Source organism: Aptenodytes forsteri, unplaced genomic scaffold, assembly GCF_000699145.1.
Source record: "Aptenodytes forsteri isolate BGI_AS27 unplaced genomic scaffold, ASM69914v1 Scaffold94, whole genome shotgun sequence".
Classification (NCBI taxonomy): domain Eukaryota; kingdom Metazoa; phylum Chordata; class Aves; order Sphenisciformes; family Spheniscidae; genus Aptenodytes; species Aptenodytes forsteri.
In genome coordinates this window covers 9,808,105-9,825,601 of record NW_008795017.1, presented here as the reverse complement: position 1 = coordinate 9,825,601, position 17,497 = coordinate 9,808,105, and the positions used below count along the sequence as shown (strand labels likewise).

The 17,497-nt window shown below is 37.2% G+C and overlaps 1 protein-coding gene across 1 annotated transcript; it reads right to left on the bottom strand.

Moving 5' to 3' along the window:
- Positions 1-11,837: 11,837 nt before the first annotated feature.
- Positions 11,838-17,430, bottom strand: FAM150B (family with sequence similarity 150 member B). Its single transcript, XM_009275604.2, is given in 5 exon segments — positions 11,838-11,902; positions 14,291-14,371; positions 14,486-14,539; positions 17,035-17,344; positions 17,347-17,430. Coding segments are annotated over 5 exon segments (594 nt in total).
- Between the last annotated feature and the right edge of the window lie 67 nt (positions 17,431-17,497).

The following is a 17,497-nucleotide window of genomic DNA, read 5'->3' as shown; positions in this document are numbered from 1 at the left end:
GCATGTCATCCTAGTATCGTAAGACAGCCTTTGGACTGAAGCCGTTTCGTATTGAGCCTGCTAGACTAAAAGAACTGCCTGCCCCCAGACGGACATTGCTCTTAGCGCTATTTCAAAGCTTAAGCAAGCAAAACCTCTGTGTGTGTCATCAGGATCCTGTGAAAATGGGGTTTTATATCAGTTTAAATGCTCAGTTATTCAAAGAAGAAATAATTTTTGTTCTAGTAGATTTTTATACTAATTAAGATGAACTCGGTTCAGAAATAGCGATTGATGTTAATAGGAATTCTCTGGCTAGTCTTCCTTTGGTCTTGTGGTCAATTCCTAGCACACTGATACAAGGAGATGTAACATAGCATTTACAAATACATGTAACATAGCATTTACTTTGAGGACAAAACAGGTCAGCTTAGAAGCCTAAATGTGCAATGTACATTTTGTATCTCATAGTAGTAAAATGCTCAAATCCATGCAATATAATCTGAGAAATTTGCTGTGATACCAGTTCCTATGTGGGTGTCAGACAGTATTTTCAGATTTACTCAGGAGAATGGATAGCCTGTCAAAAGTGTTCTCTGAGAGTATAGCTCAACCTGAAGAGAGGCCATCTGTAATGTAATACAAAATTAACAGAAGTCCAGTAAGTAGAAAATTCTGCTCTTGGACAAAAATTGGATGCTTCGTAAAAATCCATGCCTGTTTGTCTGAACATCACCTTTCATTTCTGCCTTAAAAACATAAATGTACTGAGATCAGTAATGTAACTGATACCATGACAATTTTCCTATTTTGAACGGTACCAACATTGGTATGAACTAGTATTACCACATGATCTGTAAAACTTTTTCTTATTTATTTAGCCTTGTTTTTGCCTCTCTCTGCCTTCCAAACTAGCAGAGTAGCCTCTGTATTTGTCACCCGCTCTCCCTTCTGGAAGAGGGATGCGTTTCGATAGAGGACCCTGTTATTCCTGGGGAGGGAGGAATCCTGGTGTCACTCTGCGTGTGCTGCAGCCTGCACAACGGGGATTAAGTTTCCTGGGACTCTTGCTGTAGGATAGCTGTGTTTGTGTTAATGAGGTTTCTGTTTTGTGCTAAAATTTCAGACATAAAACTTAAGAACCTGCTTACAAAAAGGCAAGTGGTAGATGGAATGCTTAAATACAGAAATCAGGATCTTTGTGCATTATTGCATTACCAATAGTTTTGACTTTTAAAGAACAAGCTAGGAATTTGCAAGTTAATGGTTGTTTCACTTCAGGGACAAAGAATAATATATATAATATTTCAGGTCAGATCAAGCACTTAATCTGGAAAAAATTGCTTTGACAAAATAAATGAGGGAAAATGATGGGCAGTTAGAGACAAACCATCTTAAATGTGGTTTTATGCACTAACCTCGGAAGTGGAAGTATTTAGGCATAATCTAATGTTACTCTCTGCCAGAATGACCATTTAAAATATTCCGGTGAAAGTAAAATAACTCAGAAGACTGAGAACATGATGGTTAGTGCTTTCCCACTCATGGCTGAGTAGGAATTGAACCTATCATTTCCTACATATTAAAGTTAAGATTTAAAAGTCTTAAATCTATCTTTGAGCTGCTGGGGTAACAGAAAGGACATAAAAGGGTATGGTTGTTTACCTTCACTAGGCTTAGTAATCTTCCTGTAAAGTGATACTCAGTCAAAACTATTTGTGTTAAATTCAGTTCGGATTCGGATTTTAAAAGTTTCAGCCTTGAGGTATATTTTCAGCAAGTAATCTATTGGCTAAATAATTCACCAGCTCTACTAGGAGGAAAAAGCTGATTGATTGATTTTATCCTTAGTGGGTTTCTTTTGGAGGAGGGGAAGGAGAGCACCATGGTGTTCTAAAAGAACCTGTAGAATACAAGAATACAGAACAGGAATTGCCTTCAGGAAGGACAGTTGCACAGTACCGTGATTTGGGTTCCAAGAGGAACAGTGAACATAGGATTAATACACAAATCGTGTATCGTACAGATGACTAAGCTCTTACAGGCTTAAAATACCACTCATGAAAAATTTAACGTTGAATGAAAAAATACAGAACTGACGCCTCCTTCCCCCTCTCCCCCACCACGGCTTGTTTTAGTTTAGGTAGTAAGCTTATACCTAAGACTAAATTAAAAATCTGCTATAGTATAGTTGTATCTTCTGTCAAAACATGCTGACTTCTGCTAAATCTAGAGAAAACTTCCATGGGATTAACTTATTTATATTAATTTATTAAGTCTTTAAATAAATTACTATTTTCCTTTTACAAGGAAATGTTCTAGAAAGTTTTTATTTAACCAGATTTCAGGTGTCCTACTGCAAAAAGAAAGATTTATACTAATTTAAACCCCCACGTTAAGTAACGTGCTGTGATCAGATTTCAGTCAGTGGAACCCCAGAGAAGCACAGAGTTCCATCTACGTGTTTACTGCAGATGAGCAGCTAAGTGAATCCTGTAGCAACAGATTCCTTTAACTACCAATTTTTCGGTATACATGTATTACTTCCATTGAGAAATGAAACTTTAGCATTTAGTGATCACTGACAGCAAATACAAAATATGTACTTCTCCCTTACTAAATACAGCCGTGTTCTAGGATGGGATTTTGTACTTCTGCCATTTTTTTCTTTTTTCTTCTAAAGACCTAGATGCTGAAGGCTCTTAAGTGTGAATCTCCAGAATCCCAGCTCCCAGCTATTTCTGAGGGTGGGGAGGGGTGTGTTTGGTTTTGTTTTTACATTTTGTAGTTTGAATTGAGGATAAACTGGAAGCTAAATGCCAATATTAAGATAAAAGTACCCGAGGTTCATCTACAGATCACACATAAAAATTTTCTTCCTGTTTGAGCCATTTTATTATGACAACTGGATTTAATACCTGATTTAAGGAAGAAAGGGAAATGTGTATCAAGGCTTCCTGAGTAAATGTTCACTGACTCAACAGTTTTATGGTACTAAAATGACTTATTGGACATTTACTGATTATATCGCCTTGCAGTATCATGAATAGACTGCAGATTTTTTTTGACAAAAAACCCAAACAACCATTTGTCATAAAAAAAAATATTCAAATTCATAATGCTATAGAGACTTGGAGCAGCCTTGTGGTCTGGGTGTTTTGCGGGACTGGAACACACAGATCTGTCCGTCCTCACAAATCCATAGGGAGTGTCCAAATTACTGGACTTCTCTGAGGTGCGTGTACCTTTCTTTCTTACTCTACCAGATTCTTACTGGAAAGAGGTTTAAGTGTGGATAAACGATAGTAGCTACCAGAAGATAGCTTGTTTATCAAATTCTGGATTCAGTGAACAGAAAGCAAACTGAGGACAACTTAATACCAAACACTTTATTACTTACGCTTGTTATTTACAGTATTTACATATTGCACGTTCGCTGGAATGTTTTATACGTTTATTATAGAAAGTAAATTAATGGCAGCTTGTGTCTGTGTACAAAATCCATGCTCCACTGTCCAAAAAAATATGTCTACTTGGAATTACGTTCCTGTTTGTCATGCAATTTGTACTCCTAGGGTACAATGTGACCCCAATGTAAGTCTGTTTTAACCAAACTTTTAAAAAATTGCATAAGCATGAAGGATATCAAGTGACCACAACTACTGTGGAGCAGATCTTTAGTAGTTCTAGATATACAAACAAACATTCCTTAAAATTGTAGAATTAAGCAATAGAACATCAATTTTCTTGGTGAAATATTTGTGTTTACATAATTTTTGGCAGCATTACACATCAGTTGTAAAGTGTGTTTTTAAGTATGGAGCATCAAGTACTAGAGGCAGTTATGCTACTGTAAAGAATGTCAATCTGCAAACTGTTGATGACATACAAAATGCACGTTAAAAGAATTATGGGAAGTAGTCTGTCAATCTGCAAAAATAAATCTCTTGTTCACAATGGAATATGTTATAAAGGTAGTAAGTTCTATTTCCCTGTTGGTTTCCAAGGCACTTCTCTTGGTTCTTGGTGTTTCTTTTCATGGTAATAACATCTGGTGGATTAAAAGAAAGGAGAAAATTGCATTTCATCACTTCTATGCTTGCATACATGTGTTTAAGAATGTATTTATCATATTGAAAATAGTAAATAAAACTGGAGAATTCAGTAATAACTTTGGAAAAATCCAGTAGTGCATTTCTGACTTAGCTCAGTTTAGTTTGTATCAGCCTGACTGCTAAATTACTGTCTTGTTTGTTAATCAAGGCTGAAATTTCGGAAATTTTCCCTTTTTGTGGTGGTTCATTTTAGGTAGACAGATTTGGAAAATACAGTTCTACCTGTTCAAAATGTGCTCATAGGTACGTTTAGCCTGTTCCTATGAGTGCAGCTGTGAAGTCAAAAAGTGCATAAACCTCAAGGATAGTATTAACAGAAATTTGCGATCTGTTAATAGTAGGTAGCTTCATTGGGCCGTCAGTGAAGCAGCTTGGACTCAGATAAACAAGAAGCAAGCAGAAGTAACTTTCAGAGATTTGGTCACATAAATACAGCCCCTGGGACCTGCAAACACTGAGGCAACACAAACTGAGTAGGAGCTGCAGTGGTTCAGTTTGCTGCCCGTTCTATTAACTCTTCCCAGAGTAGTTTCTTGGAATGAAATCAAAACCATTTCTGTGACACAGGTATCAAAATCACTGATACAAAATTACAGGTTTCCACATTGCTTATGTACATATCTAGAAATCCATCCTCTCTCCAGTAACTTCTGAGTTTGTTTTCTGCAACCACATTTGCTAGACCAGTGACCATTGAACGCTGCAAGTGTGTTTCTAAGACAACCTGTTAATGCCCTTATTTTGAAGTAAAAAATGCATGGTGTCTTACTAGTCAACAGGAACTGCACGTGTGAAAGGCACTGCTCTTACATGCGAGCAGATTCACCTGAAGCTTGTGTGTCTCATGGACACCAGAAGTCCACGTGGGAGATAGAAAACAGTGGGTTCTCCGATACTAGAGTTCTGCTGATGTCATTTTTCACAGTTAAAACTTTCATATTGTCTGTCTGAACATATGTTTCTGTCTGTCCCATGGTCAGAGTGAATTCTCTGGTATTTTGAGTTCCTCTACATTTTCTACTGCTGAAGTATAATTTGTAATAGAATCATTTGAATGCAAAGTCAGTCAGACTTGACATAATCCATTGGAAATCAAGCTATTGGTGCATACAGAAATATTTGTTAGTAGTATTTAAACATACTTAGTTTTGCAATTTTTTAAAGCTATTAGGAAATGTAATGAAGTTACAGAAAAGCTTAATGCAATTTAGTTTTTTTCTGGCTTTGCAGATAGGACAAATACTTTTTTTTTTTTTAAAATGTCCTTCCTTAGAGGGGAAACTGATATAAATTTTCCTTTTCTTGCATTTTTCTTGCTTATTTTCCATATGTATGCCCCTAATGTACCCTATTTAAGCTGTGATGTTTAAAAACAAATTAACATGCTTTTGGTCTGATCAGTGTGTGGTACAACTGACAAGTTAAACTGAGAATTTAATAAATAGTTTTTTCATTACTAATACTAATGGGAATATGCAGCTCACTGAGGGCGAAAAACTGGAAGCGGATAGGCTGCTCGTTTGTCATCTCATCTACACCTGGTTTTGTATGGATACCTGATCAAAACCTGTGGGTCTTGGATTCGCAGTGCTCAGCTAAACTGCAGTTTTCTAAATCTCTGGCTTTTTCAGAAGCCCTTGAAAAGGCCCCAGATTTTTAGTGTTGATCAATCTGCTGTTGTACTACTTTTTTTTTATTTCACATAGTCTATGTTATATGCATCAGTCTAGGAAAATTAGATTGGAGTTTAGCTGAAGGATGGCAGGTAGTACTCTCAGTGGAGATCCTGCATACTATTTGACTGCAGTCTCTGTTGAGAACACAAGTAGCCATACAACTCCCTTCTCCTCTTTCATTCGATTCTTGGTTTTCCTTAGCTAATGCAAAGAAAAAAAAAAGAAACAACAAACCAAAACACAATCCCAAACAGCAATATTAGCTGAAACCAACTGAACCATACACTTGTTCCATTTTTAAAAAGCACAAATGAAAGATATTCTAAAGGCATTTTACAGTTCTCCAAATTTGGTTCTAGTCATTATCTGTGCCTGATGGTAGAGAGAAACTCTGTAAGAAAAAGCTAATCTATATAAAAGAAGAATTTAGTAGTTTAAATATCAATATAAACTAAAATACTGTGCCAGTAGGATTTTGTAGCAGAATGTCCATGTGCCAACATCAAAAATGCTTTCCCCAAGTGTGAATGCCCAGGTGTAAGTCTGCTCTAATGTGAGCATCAGATCAGAGATCCGTGCATTGAAGATGATAAAGCTCTTAATATTACATCTGGTGCTAGCCACAGAGATCCCCTCGTAAGGAAAACTCAGAATTGCCTCTTAATAAAGTTGGACTATGCCACACTAGTAACCATGTCCGCTGGCCGGCCATTTAATTCAAAGCAATAGTTTGTTACCTCGGGAACTACTTCCTGTCACCCAGCAGAGGTGATAGAACACGTCATGGGAAGTTGTATATGATGGATCAAGCAATACTTTCTAGGAAAAAAAGGGTCTTCCTTCACTGAATAATATGCAAAACCCACCTCTTAATTCCACCTTCACTTCTATGAAATGAAAGTGTCTGACATTTCTTGAGTGCACTCGATGTTAGTCTCAATAAGAAACTATGTGAGAAAGAAAGCAATCTAGGGCTGCCGTTTCCATTGTTAGAAAACACTTGAAACAAAAGTTAAAGCCCAAGTATTATTCTGGTTTAAGAATAATTAGAAAAAGTGGATATATAATACAGTGTACGCGAATGGGATATTTGTGGTAGTATTTCAGTTTTCTCTTTATGTATTTAAAGTTTCCAAGTTTATTTTGTATTTTCAGCTTTTTTAACATATATTATTAGTATGGTCGATATGTCTTGAGGAGTTGACACAGGTTTTTCTGAGTTCCAAAGGAAATTTCAGTTATCAGTGTACTTTAGCTTATTAGGAATTTTACAAAGAACCTTTGACCTTCATATGTATATATTTTTATTCTTGCCCTATCATGTACATTAAGCAAGAAATACTGTTTCTGTTGCTTTTCTTAAATATTGTGTTAATGATAGCTGCCTCTCTAGGAAACAAGCAATTTCTGTTGCTTTTCCTTTAAATTTTTTTAATGATAGCTGCCTCTCTAGGAAACAAGCAACTGGTAGATTTTTTTCATACACTTTTTACAGTATATAAAGCTCGTTTTCTCTGCTCAGCCTGAGATTCCTACTGCTTGCACTAGTCTTGTATTTATTAGTGCAAAATCGTTTGTGTCACTAGTTTTATTTTGTTCATTTGAAATAACTGTGGAAACTTTAAAAAGTTAAAAATACATAAATACTTGTCAGTATAGTAATAAGAAGAAATCTTCAAAACGGAAGTATGTGATCATACGTGATATTGCAGTCCTTATTCCTTAAACCACTCCTTACGGTACAAGGAGGTTCTAAGCATATATTATGAGATCAGGTGTTGGTCTCTAGCAAACACTTCAAGAACAGGAAATGGAAAAGGGAGGGCACCACAGTAGCACCTGCAGTTTTCAAACAAAAGCAGTAAAATCTGTATGACTGTAGCCAAAGTGATTGTGACAAATGCTGTCAAAGAGGCCAGCGTTTCTTTTTCAGATTCATCACCATCTGCCACAGGAAATCCACAAGATCTGAGTTGGGAACTTCAGGTGAGGACTTCAGGAATCTTGTTCCTGAGATCTCTTACCTGCCGCAGATATGGACAACATAATTGTTGTCAGATGCATCTGCATGGGGTGGAGCAAAGCAAGCACGGGAACTGAGGAAACTGGGAGAAAAATGAGGCTGAGGGACAGAACAAAAAAGAGTATCAAGGACAGGACTCTAGCATAGCTGTGTCGAACATGAGAAGGAGAAGGTGTTACAGAATAAAACTAGTCAGAGATGGTGCTGGTGGCAACAGGGAACACAGCCTGGGTTGCTGATTGGGAAAAAAAAAAAAAAAAAGACTACTGAGTGATGTGGTAATACAAATATGCTGCTCTGGCTTCACTCACGCAATCTCAACAAGTAAAAGGGCTGTCACTGGGCCCCTGCACTGCCTGTATCTGTGTGACAGGCAAAATGTGAACATACGCTCTAAAAAAGCGAAGATGGAGCCCAGTTACCTATGTGTAGGATAAATGAGAAAAAGTGAAGGCTCCATAAGACACGTTGTATTACACCCCCCCCCCCTTAGGTACGTACTATGATAGTAATAGATGCCTAATTCCTGTTTTTTCATATTATTTTCTTGTTTGATCTTAGCACTGAGTTTCAACGTCTTGTGTGCTTTAAAGCTATGATAGTCCAAAATGCATTTTAAGTACAAATAAAAAACAAGTCTGTCCTTTTTTTTTTCCTTTTTCTTCCCCCCCAAATTGATCTCTAAACATGGACACATGTCCATGGATCTGAAAAATGCACCAAAACTACTAGTTTGGATTCCAGAGTATCAAAAAGCCATAATTTGTCTATAGCCCAGCCCACTCCTAAGCCTCCAATGAAACGAAATTCAGCTACTGAGCAAAACAGGAAATCTAATTTGTTGGGGGGAAAAAAAAGTAGGTGTGGATAATTAAGAATGTGTTATTTTACTAGTTTATAATACAGGAGTTTAAAAAGATTTTTTTAAATGTATTTGTCATTACAATTAATATAAATGGTCAAATTCTACTTGTGAATTTAGACCTTTGTGGAGTAGTATCATGTAAGAAAATTTTGTTATCTAATATTCAGGAGTTAGTCTGAGCTTTAGAACTGATAGTAACTAGTAGCCTTATGGCAGACACCAGAAGTGTTTACCGATTGCCAGACTATAAATAAACTCTTTGTACACTAGAGAGCCACCTTAAGTAAGAAATGGCTTTGAATTCTTGTCTTGCTATGTTCAAAACTTTGTAACTTCTTGAAAACACCTTGGACTAATGATAACTATACTTTGTGGAGAAAAAGGATGGTTTGATAAGTGGAAAAATACAAAAAGAACCCATTTTTCTACAGCTCAGTCCATGAAATGATGAAAACAAATAAAGTGCATGAAATTACAAAAAGAACCCATTTTTCTACTAAAGCCTGCATGAAATGATGAAAACAAATAAAGCCTGCATTATACTTTTCTGTGAGAGGGGATGTCTTACCCACACAAATTGAAATGATGCAGTGGAAACGCTTTGAGGAGGAAGGATGCTTAATTTTATGGAGACACCTGTGGATCTCAAGGCATACGTGGTATGTTCCTTTCTACTAACAGAGGTTGCTTAAGAGTGCTGATACTATTCATGACTTGTGTCTGTGTGGAGTATAACAGAAGTGGAGGCTTGTTACTCACGTTGAAACATGCCTGCTAGTTGAGCAAAGGAGTTGTTTGGCAAAATGAGATGGACTTTTAAATAGACTCCCAGCTTGAGATGTGAACTACTTCAGTTACTTTAGTTCCTTCATATTATGAGTTTGTGTTTACATGATAGGATGTAAAGATACAGATAAAACTTTCTAAGGAAAGGGAGAAAAGAATTCCCTACTCTGATGTATCTGCTTATTAGTATTGGTAATAACTTTAGTCACCTATCTTTCGCAGGTGAATATCATTATATAATAGCTAATTTGTTCCTTGCTTTCTGGATTTTACAATTGAAAGGTTGAATCCCTGGCATTTCTCCTAGTTAGATGAAAGGATTTACCTATTTGCTAACTTTTATTTGTCCTAATACTATATGCAATTGTTTCCACAATTCCATCCCTGAACATACAATGTATGAATAAGAGACTCCTCTCTATGGCTGCATGTTTCAAATTAAGACAACAAGTAATGTAACAGTTACTGGACATTAGAAACATTCTGCATTGAAGCTGAGCTAGTTTAGGTTTATTTTAGGAAGTCAGGCAGAAAATACTTGAAGAAATGTTGAGGAGTTTAGCGTAAAGTCAGGATGCTGAATTACGTCTAATGATTTAATATATTACCTCTGTCCTTGCCACTAGAAAAGTCCTTTCTAATGTCTAGCTGGAATCCTCTCTTGTTGCAAAGCTGGACAAATTATGTCTTATTTATCCACACTGGATAGAGAGAATGGCTTGTAGCCACTTTTCATGAAATTGAATAGCTCCATCATGTTTTCCTGCAGTCGTCTTTTCTTTAGATTAAATAATCCCAATCCCTTTTAGCTGTTCTTGTAAATTGAGTTTTCTAGGTCTTTGGTCATCCATGTTGCTCTTCTTTGGACTCTTACAAGAAGCACCCATATGTCTTCGTGTTGTCCTTAATTAAATACAGTATTCCAGCAACAGTGATTATTTCAGGTATTTTATAAACAATGATTCTATTTATAAATTCCAGTATGTTGTCTGTCTTTTTATCAAGTGTGACATGGTTGACATGCTTAGTTTGTGATCCACTACAACCCCTACATTTTCTACAGAACTATCTGTCTAGCTATTCACAACTTGCTATGTATTTCTGCAGTTGATTACTCCTGCATGACTTCATAATTCTGCTCTTTCCTTTAAATGTTATCCTGTTTTTAGACTATTCAGCTAATTTTCCAAGGTTATTTTCTTTTTCAAGATTGTACTCCATCATGGTTGCTTCTCCTACACTACTGTCATCCATAAATATAGTTTTCTATCACCCAAGTTATTAATGAAAATATTGAACAATACCATACCCATAATGAAGCTGTGTGACTCTGCTCAATACATTTTTCCAGTTTTACAGTGAAGCACTAATAACTTATTTGTATTTTTTTTCCAGCCATTTTTACATTTATCTTGATCACATTTCCCTAGCTTGCTTGTGAGATTGCCGTGCAAAACAGTGTCAGTGCTTTAAAAAAAATGAACTAAGATGCTTAACATTTACTCCTTTTTCTCACTGACTCTCTCCACAAGACGTGTGTTTTGTCACAGAGTTAAAATATCTTTGTTTGACAGCATTTGTTACTGACAAATCTATACAGGTGATTATTTATCCCTTTGTCAGAGCTCACATTTTTGTCTCGGGTAAAGGTTGAGGACAGAATGTAAATTAGGCCTTTTGTATTCTTATGTGTCAGTTTTCTAGAAATACAGATCATTTGGAAGTACTTTTTTGTTTGGTTGTTTTTTGTTTTTGTTTTGGTGCATGGTGAAATTCCCAAAGTAGTTGTAGGAACTAGAGGTACATCTAGGCAAAAAGGGAGGGAATAAACCCATAGACACGAGAGGTGAACACAGTGAAAATCCCAAGAAATCTGAGTAGCTTAGTTTATCAATGCTACTGATAATACATTTTAATTGAATTACTATAAAAGCACCTGCAACCTATCTGCATTTATAAAGCTTTCATGTGTATAGCTATGTATATATTAACTCATACTAAAATGTACACCATAGATCTACAGCTGCACGCATAAAAGGGCTGCCGCTGCCAATACAGGCAATTGTATGCTGAGTCAACTCTTGAAAAATAAGCTACAGCTGTTGTGTTTTGTTCTATAACAACAAATTCACTATCTGCTAACTGTATGCTGCTATGAATAATTCACAGCTGATGCACATGGACTTTTATATAATGACTTCCAGTAGGGGGTACCCTTTATTTATTGCCAGTATTTGCCAGATTAAGCCAGTTACTTCAAGTACTCTGAAAGGGGAATACCTTAGCCAAAGGACAATTCTTATTACACTCCCGTGAATTTTCATGTATGAAACACAAAATCCACTGCTTTGCTGTGCAGTAGAATGTCATTACTGCTATGAAAAAGCTTACCTCTATCCTTCCATGCACATTGGGCTTACTGCCAACCGAGTAAGAAGCCGGGCACATCTTTTATAGTCTGTCATGAAAAAAGAGCATAAACAGATTACTAAATTAACCAATTTTGCCTTTAAAAATCAAAATTGGTAACGGTGTGCAAATTATTGTCATAATGAAGTTCAACGAACACTTTAGTTTGCAACAGTATAGAAATCAGCTCCCTAGACTTCGAAATGGAGCATGTAAGAACTGTGTAACTGAAAGCCATGTCTAATGGGACATGTAACTATGCAACTGACTTCTGCATACGTACGGTCTATAAACAAATAGCACGAATGTGCTTGGAGGCTCTCCAAGTGTATGCATGTATGAAAATTTATACATCTGTGTCTGTGCTTAAATGTGGGATCTAAACATGTGGCTGTAGTATTTCCATACTAGAGGAAGAATTAGTAGTGCTCATCCATCTTTGAAATCCAGCCCTCAGTGAGCAAGTCTATCAACTTAATATTAAGTAATGTAACTCTCCAATAAATTTTCTTCCTGGAAAAACTGTTAAATTAGACAAATAACATCTAGTCATAGGACTGTTAAGTCCAGCCCGAGTAGGTGACCGCATCATACAAATACATTCATAACTCTTATCAAGTTTCATCTTAGAACTAGTAAAATTGTTTTTTCCACAGTAGTCCTATGGTTAGTAGTTCTTATTTTAGGTACCTTCTGCTTTTTGATGCATTCATAATAAGGGGCAGAACCAATGAAAAAATAAAAAATTAATCAAGACTTTTTTTTCTTTAACATGGCAAACTGAAAACAAATTTTGTGAAAGTTGGTTATGGACAGACAGCAGAGTAAACTACTTTTTAGGTGCCAATGCTACTATGCTGTACAAAGTACTAGAAGGTATGCCAAGAAAATGCTTTTGTACTGGCTACCACTGTGTTGCAGCATCACAGATGCTTTTAATTTCATCATTGTTTGGCCTTTGAATTTCTACATAGAATTAACAGTATTACCTGAAATCAGGATATTATCAAAAAGTAACATCATACTGTGCATGAAGAATTAAAGGAGGTTGTTTACCTCATTTTCCTAGAAGAAAGTTCCTTTAAGGAGACACTAGTCAGTCCAGTCCGGTGACTGATGTTGATTTTCAATAGGCATTTTTTCATTAATGAGTAACTACATTCAGTGTTTCCTAGAGATGCAATGTTAACAATCCCTAACTCACAGCATAGATATGCTATAATTGCCATTCATATAAATTATCCAGATATTATATTGGTGGGTATGTCACCTGTCAGGAGGAAAAGGCTAATTCAGACGTTAAGACCAACTACTTTTTAGCCTCACAGCTTGGAGTACTCATTAGTGCTGAGTCAAATGATGTTTGTGTTGTGATCCTTATGAAAAAGGTAATATGACCATTTGCTTGTTCAAAACAGACTAGTTATGAACAACTTCCACCTCCATCCATGTAAACGGAATGTGACATAGTTAGCCATTATCTATAAATCCTTATCTTTCCAAGGTATTCCTAATCTGAAGCCTTACAAATAGGGAAAAAGTCTGCAATTCTTACCAAATATGCCTTTAAAATATATTGGGCTGAAATATTTATCAATACGTGAAACTTGGAATCTGTAACCCTTGTTTCTATTCCCAGCTCTGCTACTGACCCAACTGGTTGACCTCAGACAAGTAAAATAAAGTGTGCTTTCATTCTGAAAAGGCTGTACTAAAATAGCATCTGCTTACTCAACAGGTCCACCTCAGTATGAATCTGGAGTCACATCTACTGACTGATAAATGTCAATGTTTGATTTTTATTTTTTTTTAATTCTCTGTGCTGCCAACACTGAGATAGCATAAGCTGAGTTTGCTTATGTGTGTCCATATCAGCACTTTTTTTTTTTTTTTTTTTTACTAAGCCAAAAGCTGTATTTTGTAATTCACTGAAGACAAGGGTTGCAAAGATTCACTGTCAACATCACTGGTAGGTGGGTAGCTGACCAGTCAAAATATAAAATGTCTATAAAATATGTTCTGCATAAATAATTAATGAAAAGGAAATAGCCCCACCTGGATTTCTGATCCTATCTTGAATTTGCAGCACTAGAAATTAAATCTAAGAGGTTTGAGAGGTTTTCATGTGTTCCTATGAAATGCAAACACCTTTGGTTTGGAACCGAAGAGGCACATACATCAGTACCTAAGGAAACAGTGTTTACAGCCATTCTACGCAGTGTATTTGCAGTGAAAAAGTTGTGTTTCCATTTTCCTCACTGTAATGCTGATGCTGTTCTAGCAACGCTGTAAAGCATACTTAGTACATTTTAGAGCACTCCAAATTCTTCATTGCAAGGGATGTATTCTAACATTGTATCACTACTGGTACCTCATAGAGCTATTCAATTTTAGAGTTTTCTGTTGTTTTATGAAAGTCTCTGCTTTTGGCACTTACATGCTGGGATGGTGCAGTCCCTTGTATTGTGATAAAGCCGATGAAAGTGTTTACTACATTTGGGGCTAAAGTAGAGTGGACCTGAAATATAAAGAAAAAATAAGAAGTTACGAATCAGCACAGCTCACAGGAAGAAGAGTGCAGCTTATGGTATGTATGTGAAATGATGGATACCAATGCAAAATTAAAACATACCTGTTAAATGCTTTAAGAACTTGTCTTTCATCCTCAGATCTCTGGGAACTATTTCTGTTGGACAGAAAAAAAGAACAGTCACTCTGCTGCACTGGAACTATGCTTGCCAAGCATAGGATGGGGAAAGGCAATAAACTCTGTCCAGCAAACATCACCACTATGTCTTGACAGAGGCACAGAGGTCAAAAGTCCTTTGCATACAGTAGGCCAAATTGGAAGCATTTATTTTACATGAGAAGCCACTGTAAAATGCACTGTGAAACACTTTGATGATGAAACAAGTAATGTCTGTTAGGTGTGCAGTCATTAACGATGATGACAGTTAACTAAGAGTCAGATTTTAGCTCTCGATGAATTGCATTATCAAGTTTAACTAGATTTAAATTCTTCCAGAAATTTTAGTTCATGGTTGCTCAGAAATGGCATATTCCGCTAGTGATAAAGACCCAAAGATATATTCAAGTTTGGTTTAGTGTCGTCTTCTCTTATGCAAATGTATCCACTCTTTTGTCACAGGTATGTTTGTACAAGCACTGTCCTGCTGTAATCATGAAACTGGATTGATCTGCTTACAGGAATCTTTTTTTTCCCCCCTCTAGCAGTAAATAAAATTCACAGGAAATGATCCCCAGCAAATTGCTCTCTTCTGGCTCCCTACATTTGTGGTTTACCGCCTTGCGTTTTGTGTTCAGCAGATGGCAAAATGAAACTGGTTTACTGAAATCCATTTTAGCCCTAACCCTTGCTTGTGTCTTCCTGATATACAGCTGTCTTTGATTGCTTTCCGTTACGAACTCTATGCTGATAGCTTAGTGCTGATTGTGTATGATACACTACATGGTGCTTTATTTATTTGACCATAAATGCCGGCGCAGCCTTTTTCATTCCCCTGGTACCTCTTATCAGATATAAAGCAGAGAGCATTTCCATCCAGCTCTGATTCACTTGTGAGGTTAGACAGTTCTCGAAAGTCATTCTTCATTTACTTCTAACTTTAGTCAGTATAAGTAAAATTGACCTTATCATATTTGACCTAATTATGTCATGAAGAGCATTAAAAACACACATGCTTCACTCAGAAATTTCCCGTGGGACAGGCTCACTGGGAAAGTGATGCCAAAACTGAAATGAAAGACTCTAAGCAGTAGTTCCTTCTCAGAGTTGCTGGGAATAACTCCATTATAATAACAGAATGAAAAATCCTGCTTGGGAGTCAATGACACCACTACCAACTGCTCTGAAGTAGGTTTGTTATTTACATAAATAACTCTTCAGCACAAACCAGACGTTTTGCACCGATATGCTGATGTAGGGTGGCCAAAAACTATGCCCGTGTTCCACGTTGAGATTTAGAGTTGTGCAGATCAGGGTTCCCTGCTTAGTCTGGCCTCTTTAACTTTTCAACATTTATAAAACAAAATATTCTCACTATGCTGATCTTAAGTGGAACAAAATTGTCTTCCTTTGTATATTCATTAATCATCTAGATGGAGAAGTAACATTTTAATGACAACCACCAACAAATGCAAATCATGAGGATATTTCAATATGAATGAGAATGAAGAAAAGGTACAATGAAGCTTTATGAGATCAATAAAGGCAAAATAAATAGCATACTAGCAAAATGAAAGCCAGTTTGGAAAAAGGTGAGTAGACATCTGCTGAAAAATATTCAGAAAGTCACTTTCAGTAGGAGGAGTAGATGAGCAGCAGTAACGCTGTAGGGGTTTGAGAGTGACAGTGAACAGTAAATTAGACATGGCAGCAGGAGAAGCCAAATCAACTTTCAACTGGATGCACAGAAGCACATCACAAAACTGAGCGGTAACTATCCATCACTGTGTGGCTTGGTATGCCTGCTTCCGGACTGCTCTATACAACCCTGAATGTCTTACAAACGAACCTGGGCTTTCACTGGAGGTTAGAGAAGAGGCATTCAGAGGAGTAGAAGGATGACTGCAGGGGTGTCCCAAAGTAGTCATAGCTTGTACAGTGACAGAGGAGTACTCTGTTTCAGTTCCCTAGTATTTCAAAGGTGATACCTCCGGAGTACAAAGGGGACTAACAAGCAGGGTGAAAAGTTTAATGAAGCTGAGCTGCAAGAAAGACTTCTAGATGTGAGGTCTAAAAGGACGTACTACAGTCCTGCAGGGGAATTCTTGCTAGGGTCACTTCCAAGGAACACTTAAACCAAGTGCATTTTAGAAAGTGGTAAACTTCCAGGAAAAAGAGCATATTCATCCCTTACTTCTTTGATCTCAGCCCATTTCAGTCTTTTCTCTTATTAATAGGTTTTGTTCAAAGCCAACACACAGGAAGTCGGACTTTCAGTCAGGTACATTATCCAGAGAGCAAGAGACTCTGAGATGTGAATGGAGTTTTTCTATTCCAAATTTGCCATCTGTGTCAGTTTCTGATACCAAAAGGAATCTGCAGGTATTCTGAGCGGTGAATTCTTGATATAAAATTAGTAACCTGATGTGATGTCTGATTCACCAAGGCACTCTATAGAAAAAAAAAGATCTCCTAAGCCATGAACTATAACTTACCAACTCTCTGCTCGTCCTGGTATCCTCCATAGTCGGCCACTTCCCTTCGATCTAAGTTATAGTCGTGCTTGGAGAAGTACTGCACTCCACCGTCCTTCTCCAGGTGGTACCTTTTCAGTTCCTGAATGATCTCCATGATCAGATTTAAGAGACTTTGCCTGTCCTTCAAATCTGCGGAGTCAGTTTTCTCTTTGCAATATCCTGCCGAGAGCATTAAGAGCACCAGCCCCAGCAGCCCAGGAGACCTCAGTCCACTCATTGCAGTCTGACCTGAAGGGTGCAGGAGCAGATGAAAAGGAAGGGTCCGCTGCAGCGGGAGGCCTCCTGTGTCACTGGAAGAGAAAAACGGGGGTGGGTCGGAGGTGGGGAGACTCACGGGGATGAAATCGGAAACATGACAGGCGGAAAGCGCGGAGACCGCTTCGCAGGTTATACAACGCGGGAGCCCAGCCCGCGCCGGCAG